This window comes from Callithrix jacchus, chromosome 12, assembly GCF_049354715.1.
Source record: "Callithrix jacchus isolate 240 chromosome 12, calJac240_pri, whole genome shotgun sequence".
NCBI classification, from domain to species: Eukaryota; Metazoa; Chordata; class Mammalia; order Primates; family Cebidae; genus Callithrix; species Callithrix jacchus.
Window position 1 is genome coordinate 5160942 of NC_133513.1, and position 9713 is coordinate 5170654.

The 9713-nt window shown below is 60.8% G+C and overlaps 3 protein-coding genes across 3 annotated transcripts; 2 read left to right on the plus strand and 1 right to left on the minus strand.

The window, feature by feature from the left end:
• Positions 1-569: 569 nt before the first annotated feature.
• CLDN9 (claudin 9) lies at positions 570-1452 on the plus strand. Its single transcript, XM_009009012.6, has one exon. It carries the CDS (start codon positions 700-702, stop codon positions 1351-1353), a length of 654 nt encoding a protein of 217 aa, XP_009007260.1. The 5' UTR covers positions 570-699; the 3' UTR covers positions 1354-1452.
• Positions 1453-2003: 551 nt separating this feature from the next.
• On the minus strand, positions 2004-5254 carry CLDN6 (claudin 6). The gene is made up of 2 exons (XM_017978662.4): positions 5216-5254; positions 2004-3315 (listed from the first exon to the last, which is right to left on the minus strand). The coding sequence occupies exon 2, from the start codon at positions 3292-3294 to the stop codon at positions 2632-2634; it is 663 nt and encodes a 220-aa protein (XP_017834151.1). The 5' UTR covers positions 3295-3315; positions 5216-5254; the 3' UTR covers positions 2004-2631.
• Positions 5255-7588: 2334 nt separating this feature from the next.
• On the plus strand, positions 7589-9574 carry TNFRSF12A (TNF receptor superfamily member 12A). The gene is made up of 4 exons (XM_002755824.6): positions 7589-7712; positions 8428-8532; positions 8753-8887; positions 8969-9574. Exons 1-4 carry the CDS (start codon positions 7619-7621, stop codon positions 9022-9024), a joined length of 390 nt encoding a protein of 129 aa, XP_002755870.1. The 5' UTR covers positions 7589-7618; the 3' UTR covers positions 9025-9574.
• The last annotated feature ends 139 nt before the right edge of the window (positions 9575-9713 follow it).

Genomic DNA, 9713 nt, shown 5'->3' on the forward strand with positions numbered 1-9713 from the left:
TTTCTTCTTCTTTAGCTGGTCCTCCATCTTCCCTTCCTTTGCCCTTGGTTCCCACATGCCTGGACGCTCTTCCTCCCCCGTCCACTGTTAGCCACAGTGTCCCCTGCTGACCGCAAGGCCACTCATCCACCTGCTGCCTACCAGCCCCCAGCCCCACACCCTCACTGTGGCTCAGGTCTCCCTTGTCCCAGCCTCCCTGCACTTCACTCTGCTCCTCCCCTACCTGGGCCTTAAAACCCCGCCTGCAGCCGGGAGCCGGCAGAGTCCCCAGGTGGCACCGTCAGAGGCTGAATTGCTCAGTGGAAACCTGTGCCAGCCCGGAGGGGATGAGGCTGTCCTCGGCCTGGTGGTGCTTCTGGAGGGCTCGTGTGAGCTCGGCCCAGGCATGACTGCAGGGTGGGAAGAGCAGCAGCACCCTCGGGGCATCTGATGGGCAAGGGCCCCTCGAGGTGACACTCACCACTCAGCTGAGCAGAGCCGGGAGTCTGCTTTGTGATCTGCGAGGATCAGAGTCACCCGAAAGAGGCACAGAGAGACGCCATTCAAGAGGCTTGTGGAACTGAGGACTGGCCTGGCCTGGGGACAACAACCAGGCTTCCCCCTTCTGCTGGGCACGAAGACCCCCACCTAGCACACCTGACACACCCGCTGAGTCACCCAGGCCGTCTGGGGGCTAAGAAGACCTAACCAAGGGGCCCGATGGCTTCCGCTGGCCTAGAACTGTTGGGCATGACGCTGGCTGTGCTGGGCTGGCTGGGAACGCTGGTGTCCTGCGCCCTGCCCCTGTGGAAGGTGACCGCCTTCATCGGCAACAGCATCGTGGTGGCCCAGGTGGTGTGGGAGGGGCTGTGGATGTCCTGCGTGGTGCAGAGCACAGGCCAGATGCAATGCAAGGTGTATGACTCCCTGCTGGCGCTGCCGCAGGACCTGCAGGCTGCTCGAGCCCTCTGTGTTGTGGCCCTCCTGCTGGCCCTGCTTGGCCTCCTGGTGGCCATCACAGGTGCCCAATGTACCACCTGCGTGGAGGACGAAGGCGCCAAGGCCCGAATCGTGCTCACCGCGGGGGTCATCCTCCTCCTCGCTGGCATCCTAGTGCTCATCCCCGTGTGCTGGACGGCGCATGCCATCATCCAGGACTTCTACAACCCCCTGGTGGCCGAGGCCCTCAAGCGGGAGTTGGGGGCCTCCCTCTACCTGGGCTGGGCGGCGGCCGCACTGCTTATGCTGGGCGGGGGGCTCCTCTGCTGCACGTGCCCCCCGCCCCAGGTGGAGCGGCCTCAGGGACCTAGGCTGGGCTACTCCATCCCCTCCCGCTCAGGCGCATCTGGACTGGACAAGAGGGACTATGTGTGAGGCGGACAGTTCCCCCTCAGAGCCTGCTGCTCCCCCCTGCCCTGCACCTTCAGCCTTGACCAGAGGCCCTGCTCCACTACAAGTCCCTCCCCCAGGAAAACCCACTTTCCAAAAGCCCAAGCTACGCACGGCTGCAGGGCTGGGTCTGCTGGCCCGGCTGAGCTCTTCTCAGTGGCTCAGTGGGGTTCCCTTTGATGTCCACCCCCCAGCTGCGCAGCCCAGAGATGTTGGGCACCCTGGCCTTCCTTCTCTTCTGAGCCCGCCCCTGTCCCGGGAACCCTGGCTTCACCAAAAGGGCAGCAGCTCATTGGCTCCAAAACCAAGCAGTTGACTGTGCCCTCCCAACCCTGGAGTTGGCAGGGAGAGTCTGCCCATCACCTCCCGCTCCCTGACATTGCCACCCGACACTGGGAATAAAGAGAACATTTGGAACTGGGCTCCCTCTGATCTGTTCACCGCTACTGGGGCTGGGCAGGGACAGCCAGGTGGCCACCCTTGGTGGCTGTCAGGCCAAGCTCTGGCTCCAGGTTCTGCCTGGGTTTGCTCACTCAAACCACGGGCAGAGGGCACAGGGGATCGTGACTCACTTATGTCCACCTCTTCCCCTAGCCAGGCTGGGCACTCAGTAACCCGCCCTGCAACACTGAACATACCAACAAAACATGCTTTATTTGGTAAAAAACATGAGCGTAACAGGGCAGGATGGGCAGGGCAGAAGGGTACAGTATTGGAGGTGGGAGTAGGGGGTCTACACAGCTGGGACCTTCGGAGGTGTGGACGTTCTATCAGGACAGAGAAGGTCCCAAGTTCTGGAGGAGGGTAGTCCTTTGTTGGCAGATCACTTGCTCTCCCAGGGGTGAAGAGACGGGCTCCAGAGGCCTGAGCAGGCTCGAGGGGTGGCTGTCCTGGCAAGTCTAGGGAAGCCCAGCTCCCAGCAGCAGCAGGAACTCTTGAGGACAGTCCGTCTTGCCCCAAAGGCCAGCACAGCAAGCAGCCTCCACGTTAGTTCCACAGCTCGACTGGCTTCTAAGATGGGCACCTCTAGGGTGGAGAAGGCTCCAGAATCTCAAAGCATCCCCTCTTTGTCTCCATCATCCCAAGGTGAGAAACAGCAGAGCCCGGGTGGAGCCTGAGTCATCTGGGTTGCTTTCAATGGACTTTAAATACCCTCAGTCAAAAGGACAGCAGGAGGAAGCAGAAACAAAAGATCCCAAAGCTGTTGGGCACCACCACCTCCGGATGGCTCTAGCACCAGCGGAGCCCCCACTCCCTTCCACGTCAGACATAATTCTTGGTAGGGTACTCAGAGGGCCCCCGAGAGCCGACAGGGGCCGATGGCGAGTAGCGGGCCATGTAATGGCTGGGGCCCCGGGACCTCCCCAAGGGGCAAGTGCAGCACAGCAGCCCCCCACCCAGCAACAAAAGGGCCGAGGCTGCCCAGCCCAGGTAGAGGGAGGCCCCCAGCTCCCGCTTTTGGGCCTCAGCCACCAGGGGATTGTAGAAGTCCCGGATGATGGCATGCGCTGTCCAGCACACGGGGACGAGCATCAGGACCCCTGAGATGACAAAGACAATCCCAGAGATGAGCACCAGGCGGGCCTTGGCGTCCTTGTCCTCCACACAGGTGGTACACTTGGCCCCAGCAAGGTAGACCAGCAAGCCGAGCAGGACCACAAGGAGGGCCACGACACAGAGGGCTCGAGCGGCCTGCAGGTCCTGCGGCAGCGCCAGCAGCGAGTCGTACACTTTGCACTGCATCTGGCCTGTGCTCTGCACCACGCACGACATCCACAGCCCCTCCCACACCACCTGGGCCACCACGATGCTACTGCCGATGAAGGCGGTCACCTTCCACATGGGCAGGGCGCAGGACACCAGGCCATTCACCCAGCCCAGCATTGTCAGGAGGACTCCCAGGATCTGCATTCCGGCAGAGGCCATGGCGGGGGTGAAGGAGCTGCACTGTAGTGGGGACAGAAGCACAGCAAGGTGAGGCCTGGCAGGCCCAGACCTCGGGCCACGTGCGGACAGGACGCCGGGGGCGTGCACCCTGGAAGTGGTCATCATATCCCGCACCTCAGTGGAGACATGTTCCCTGAGCCTCACTTCTCATGGGCAAAATGAGCGCTTAATGCTTTAGGATTTATTTTTCTTTCTAGTTACGTGACAGGCACCGGCTCATGACAGCGAATGTGCAGGCAGCCGTGTCCCTGGCCGCTCTGAGCGCAAACGAAAGATGACAGGGTGAAACCTATGCAGTGCCAGTCCAGGGCCAGGGCCAGGGCCAGCGATCAGGCTGCACGGCGGCAAAAAGCAGGATAAGACGGTGCTATTTCCAGGCAGTTTCCGCGTAGAATGGTTCGGTTCTAGCCCTGAGTTTAAGGTGAAATATTTGTCCGTTTCTCTTTGTCTGAGATGAAGTCTTGCTCTGTGGCCCAGGCTGGAGCGCAGTAGCGCAATCTTACCTCACCTCACTGCAACCTCTGCCTCCCTCCAGCCTCAGCCTCCCAAGTACCTGAGATGATGGATGCGCACCACCATGCCCGGCTAATTTTTGTATTTTTAGTAGAGATGGGGTTTCACCATGTTGACCAGGCTGGTCTTGAACTTCTGACCTCAGGGGTTAGACTGCCTTCACCTCCCAAAGTGCTGGGATTACAGGTGTGAGCCACCGTGCTCAACCAAAACTTGTTAGTTTTGACACTAAGATTGGAGATTCCAAGCTTGCTCCCACCACCCAGTGTCCCTCACAACTTGATTCCACACCCCAGGCTGGCAGATACCAGCTGGATCTCCGGATCTTGTATCTCAGGCCCCGCCTTCCCCCACCCTACAGGAGCCACCTGAGCCTGGAGATTACCCAAGCTCCTCACATCTGAAGGGCTAGCCAAACCTGGGAGCGGCAGGAGAGTTGACGAAAAAGATAACTAAGCCCCCACCCAAAAGCAGTTCCTTCCCCAAAGCCACTTGCTGACTCTCTCGTCCCACCCTTCTGACCTCACCTAGGAGCTGGAGAGTGTAGCCTCAAGGCTGAGGGCCTTTTCCAAATTCCAAAATGCTCTGCGAGACTCCAGAGCAGTTCTCCCGCTGACACCTGGCCTGCACCTGTGTCCCCTCATACTCAGGCAGTGTTGGAGGTTGTCGAGGGGATCACCTCTGCCCAGGGCTTGGCTGTGGCCTCTCTCACTGCCCAGAGTTCTTACGTTCTACGGCTTGGAGCTAAACTTATCCCTGCCTGCAGTGGCCGGAGGGCAGGCTCTCTACTCATTAGCCAGGGGGCCCCAGGCCTGGGTGGAGCTGGCCACCTTGGGAAGACTGACCCGGGGAGGCCGCCCCAGTGCCCAGGTCTAGCCACTAGGCCTCTGGCAGAGTTAGGGCCAGGGCCACGCTGGTCTAGGCACCCCAGTCCTCTGCCCTCTAAGTGCGTCCCTGCCCCTTTCTTTTCCAGGCACTGCAGGCCCGAATCTGTCCGAGGGCTCGCCTGCCCACCCACCCACCCCAGCCAGGGAGCGCGCCCAGGAGGGGTTTGATAGCTACAGTGGCCGCAAGGTCCGCTCCAGCAGATGAGGGGGAAGGGGGCGAGGGGCACCCCGCCCTGAGACGCAAGGCAGGTGGGGGAGGAGCGCCCGGGGTTTCGGTGTCTTTGTCCCTGGGGAAGGGGGAGGGGCGTTTAACCCCTGGGAGCCGTCGAAGGACCCGGTCTCCGCGGAGGCTTGGGAGTAGACCGCCCCGACCCCCTCAGGGACTCGCCCATCCAGGCGGCTGCAGCCGGAGTTTGAAGGCACCCCTACCCACGCCGCCACCACCCTGCACCCGACCCCAAGAGGCGTGTCTCCAACACGCACACTTGCCCCGGACTCACCTGCGAAAGGGATAAGAGAAATTCCTAAGCCGAGTGTCCGGAAAGGGGCGGAGGCGGGGGGTCTTAAAGACGCGGTGACGTCACTGGACCACCGCCCCGGGGGAGGGGCAGAGACCCTGTCCCAGACGCGCGCGGGCGTGCGAATCCCAGCCTAGTCAGAGGAGGGCGCTGGAGGCTGGGGTCGCTGCGCCAGGCGGGCGGACGTCCAGACTCAGCGAGGGTGACGGGCGCTGGGCTTAGGAGAGAACAGAGCTTGAGTGTCCACTGCACCGCTGAGACAGCGCGGTGACATGGGGGACTCACCTCATCTTCCCGATCCTTCGTTTCCTACTTGGCAAAGTGGAGATAACGAGTCCGCATTTTATTATGTAACTACTTCCTAAGGTACAAATTAAAAGGCATACTGTTAGTATTATTTTAGAGAAAATTAAATATTTTCACTGTGTCACCCAGGCTGGAGTGCAGTGGTGCGATCACAGCTCACTGCAGCCTCAACCTCCCGGGTTGAAGCGATCCTCCGGCCTCAGCCTCCTGAGTAGCTGGGACTAGAGGCGGCCCACACCACCGCACCTAGCTAATTTATGTTTTGTACAGACAGAATCTGGTTACCTTGCCCAGGCTGGTCTCGAACTCGGGGGCTCAATCGATCCGACCTCCTTGGCCTCGCACTGCGCTGGGATTACCGGCTTGAGCCACCGCGCCTGGCTAGAGCACATTATTATTATTACTATTTAAGACGGGGTTTCACCATATTGGTCAGGCTGGTCTCGAACTTCTGACCTCAGGTGATCCGCCCATCTCATCCTCCCAAAGTGCTGGGATTACCGGCGTGAGCCACCGCGCCTGGCGAGCACATTATTTTTATGGTTTTTGTTTGTTTGTTTTGAGACGGGGTCCTGCTCCGTTGCCCAGTTTGGCACAGTCTCGGCTCCCCACAACCTCAGTCTCCGGGGTTCCAGCAATTCTCCTGCCTCAGCCTGCTGAGTAGCTGGGATTACAGGCACCAACAACAGGCACGGCTAAATTTTGGAATTTTAGTAGAGACAGGGTTTCACTCATTTTGGCCGGGGTGGTCTTGAACTCCTGACCTCCTGATCCACCTGCCTCTGCCTCCCAAAGTGCTGTGATTAGAGGCGTCAGCCACTGCGCCCGCCCTATTTTTATGTGGTTACTGTTAGACCCCCTCAGGCCTTTAAGAAAGCTGCAGTGCCCAGTCCAACCTGGGCGATATAGTGAGACTCCCGTCTCTGCATAAAATAAAAAAATGTCCAGGTGCGGTGGCTCACGCCTGTAATCCTAGCCCTTTGGGAGGCCGAGGCGGGCGGATCACCTGAGGTCAGGAGTTAAGAGACCAGACAGACCAACATGGAGAAATCCCGTCTCTACTACAAATACGAAATTAGCCTGGTGGTGCGCGCCTGTAGTCCCAGATACTCCGGAGGCTGAGGCAGGAAAATCGCTAGAACCGGGAGGCAAAGGTTGCGGTGAGCCAAGATCGTGCCATTGCTCTCCAGCCTGGGCAACCAGAGCAGAAACTCTGTCTAAAAAAAAAAAAAAAAAATTAGCCGGGCGTGATGGCGCGTGCCTGTGGTCCCAGTTACTGGGAAGGCTGAGGTGGGAGACTCACCTGAGCCCAGAGAGCCGTGATTGCGCCACTGCACTCCAGGTTGAGCAAGAGCGAGATGCAATCTCAAGAGGTGTGGGGCCGGGGGTTGGGGGGGGAAGGAAGCTGCAGTGATCTCTGCAGGATTTGTTCGTGTCTGATTTTTTTTTTTTTTTTTTTTGGAGGGGGGACGGAGTTTTGCTCTGTGGCTCAGGCTAGATGGAGTGCAGTGGCGCGATTTCGGCTCACTACAACCTCCGCCTCCCGGGTTTAAGCGATTCTTCCGCCACAGCCTCCCGAGTAGTTGGGATTACAGGCGCGCGCCACCATGCCCGGCTAATTTTTGTGTTTTTAGTAGACATGGGGTCTCATCCTGTTGGTCAGGCTGGTCTGGAACTCCTGACCTCGTGATCTGCCCGCCTCGGCCTCCCAAAGTGTTGGGATTACAGGCGTGAGCCACCGCGCCCGGCCATTCTTGTCTGATTTCTGTGTGTGCTGCCGAAGGGAGCACTCGTGTCTGATTTCTGATTTCCCTACCCCACGCGCCCCGGACTAGACCACCAGCGGGGCAAAGGAGGGGTCTACGTCCCTGCCGGGTTCTGGCAGCTCCCGCGCCAGGACTTTGTGGAATGAATGAATGAACGGAGCTGGCCCCGCAGGGCGGGGCGTCCCGGAGCGGACCTCACGGCGGGCGGAGGCGAGAGCTCCGCCCCGGAAGGCGGGGGCGGGGGCGGGGCAGTGGCCATGGGTCTTGCCGGCCGGCGGCGGGCACAGACAGCCGCGGGCGCGGGACGTGCACCATGGCTCGGGGCTCGCTGCGCCCGTTGCCGCTGCTCCTCGTGCTGGGGCTCTGGCTGGCGTTGCTGCGCGCCGTGGCCGGAGAGTGGGCGCCAGGTACGTGGGGATCGGGAAACCCTGGGCCGGGGCTCTGGAGCCGAGATTGGGTGCCCGGAGGACAGCGCGGAACTGGGGGAACAGGCGGATGTGGGGATCTGGGGTCAGGTGGGCTTCAGACAGCGCGTTTCCCGCTGTGGGAGCTTCCATCACTTTCCAAGCTTCATTCACAATCCGGGCCTCAGTTTCTCCCACTGTCCAATTGGGGTTGGAGGGGAGGGATCTTCAGTTCCGAAAGTTCGAACTAGAAGTGGAGAGAGAAAGTAAGTTTTGAGGGCGGGATGTTTAGGAACCGGCACGCCCCCAGCCCGGTCTGTACGGAGTCTAACTAGCCCCAGTGACCGACGAGTTGGGGGGGCTGTCGAGAGGCACTAGGGTCTGTGCCCTCTATACCATGTGGGGTGCCCCCTTCCATCCGGTGACTTCAGTGCCCAGCTATGCGGGGGGAGGGACCGGGGTCGGGCCCGCTGCCCAGGAGTGAGTCACCCGCCGGCGGCAGGGGGGTTATGGGGACCTGACACCCCCACCCTCAGCGTCCCGCGCTCTGCCCTCCCTCCCGGAGCTGCCGCGTCCCGGTCGGGCCGTGCGGTCACCTGTGAGGAATGCGCGGGGAGGGCGCCAGTGACTCACGTTATTCGAGCCGGCCGACCCTGACCTCAGGCCCCAGAATAGCCGAGTCCCACCCCCAGCCTCTGACCCCCGGCCCCCTCCCCAGATACCGCCCCCTGCTCCCGCGGCAGTTCCTGGAGCGCAGACCTGGACAAGTGCATGGACTGCGCGTCGTGCAGGGCGCGACCGCACAGCGACTTCTGCCTGGGCTGTGAGTGGGGGGCGGGGCCAGTGGCGAGCGGACCCCAGACTGGGAGAAAGGGTGGCTGGTGCGGTGGAGGGCTTCGCACCTGGGAAATCAATCAGGGGAAGGTGGGAGTGGGGAGGGGTCTCAGGTCAGGGAGGGGGCCACGGCTGGGAGAAGGCTGAAGGCTCAGTCCAAGGGGGCTGGCCTGGAGAGGGGCGAGGTCTGACTCCCAGTCCGCCCCCAGGTGCTGCGGCACCTCCGACCCCCTTCCGGCTGCTTTGGCCCATCCTGGGGGGTGCTCTGAGCCTGACCTTCGTGCTGGGGCTGCTTTCTGGCTTCCTGGTCTGGAGACGATGCCGCAGGAGAGAGAAGTTCACCAGTAAGTGAGCCCCGGCCTCCCCAGCCGCATCATCACACGACCTTTCCCCTGCCGTTGACGACCCCACCTCTTATCTTGCAGCCCCCATAGAGGAGACCGGTGGAGATGGCTGCCCGGCCGTGGCCCTGATCCAGTGACAATGCGCCCCCTGCCAACCGGGGCTCGCCTACTCATCATTCATTCATCCATCTAGAGCCAGTCTCAGCCTCCCAGACGTGGCAGGAGCCACTCCAACCACAGGGGGGTGGGGGGTGGTGAATCACCTCTGAGGCCTGGGCTCCTGCAGGGTTCAGGGGAGCCTTCCAAGGTGTCTGGTTGCCCTGCTTCTGGCCTCAGAACAGAAAGGGAGCCTTAAGCTGGCTCACACAAACAGCTGACACTGACTAAGGAACTGCAGCATTTGCACAAGGAGGTGTCCTCCTCCCTAGAGGCCCTGGGGGCTAGGCTGACTTGGAGGACCGACAGACACTAGGCCCCACTCACTCAGACGTCCTGAAATTCCACCACAGGGGTCACCAGCCTGGGGGGTTAGGGACCTATTTTTAACACTAGGGGGCTGGCCCACTAGGAGGGCTGGCCCTAAGATACAGACCCCCCCAACTCCCTAAAGAGGGGAGGAGATATTTATTTTGGGGAGAGTTCGGAGGGGAGGGAGAATTTATTAATAAAGGAATCTTTAACTTTAAATGGTTTGGAGAGGCAGTGATCCCCGACTGACTCCCCTGAGCTGGAGGGAGGGAGTGAGTCAGCCAGCCACGGGGGCGGGGGTGAGGCTCTGACTCACACATTCTCAATGCCTGGAACTCAGCCGGCCAGGACCTGGCTG

What these genes read in the sequence shown, in the direction of transcription:
- CLDN9 (XM_009009012.6), top strand. Translation starts at nt 700, where the DNA reads ATGGCTTCCGCTGGCCTAGAACTGTTGGGCATGACGCTGGCTGTGCTG.
- CLDN6 (XM_017978662.4), bottom strand. Translation starts at nt 3,294, where the DNA reads ATGGCCTCTGCCGGAATGCAGATCCTGGGAGTCCTCCTGACAATGCTG.
- TNFRSF12A (XM_002755824.6), top strand. Translation starts at nt 7,619, where the DNA reads ATGGCTCGGGGCTCGCTGCGCCCGTTGCCGCTGCTCCTCGTGCTGGGG. An exon ending in CAGCGACTTCTGCCTGGGCT is followed by an intron (nt 8,533 to 8,752) that starts GTGAGTGGGGGG and finishes GTCCGCCCCCAG; the next exon opens with GTGCTGCGGCACCTCCGACC. An exon ending in CAGGAGAGAGAAGTTCACCA is followed by an intron (nt 8,888 to 8,968) that starts GTAAGTGAGCCC and finishes CTTATCTTGCAG; the next exon opens with CCCCCATAGAGGAGACCGGT.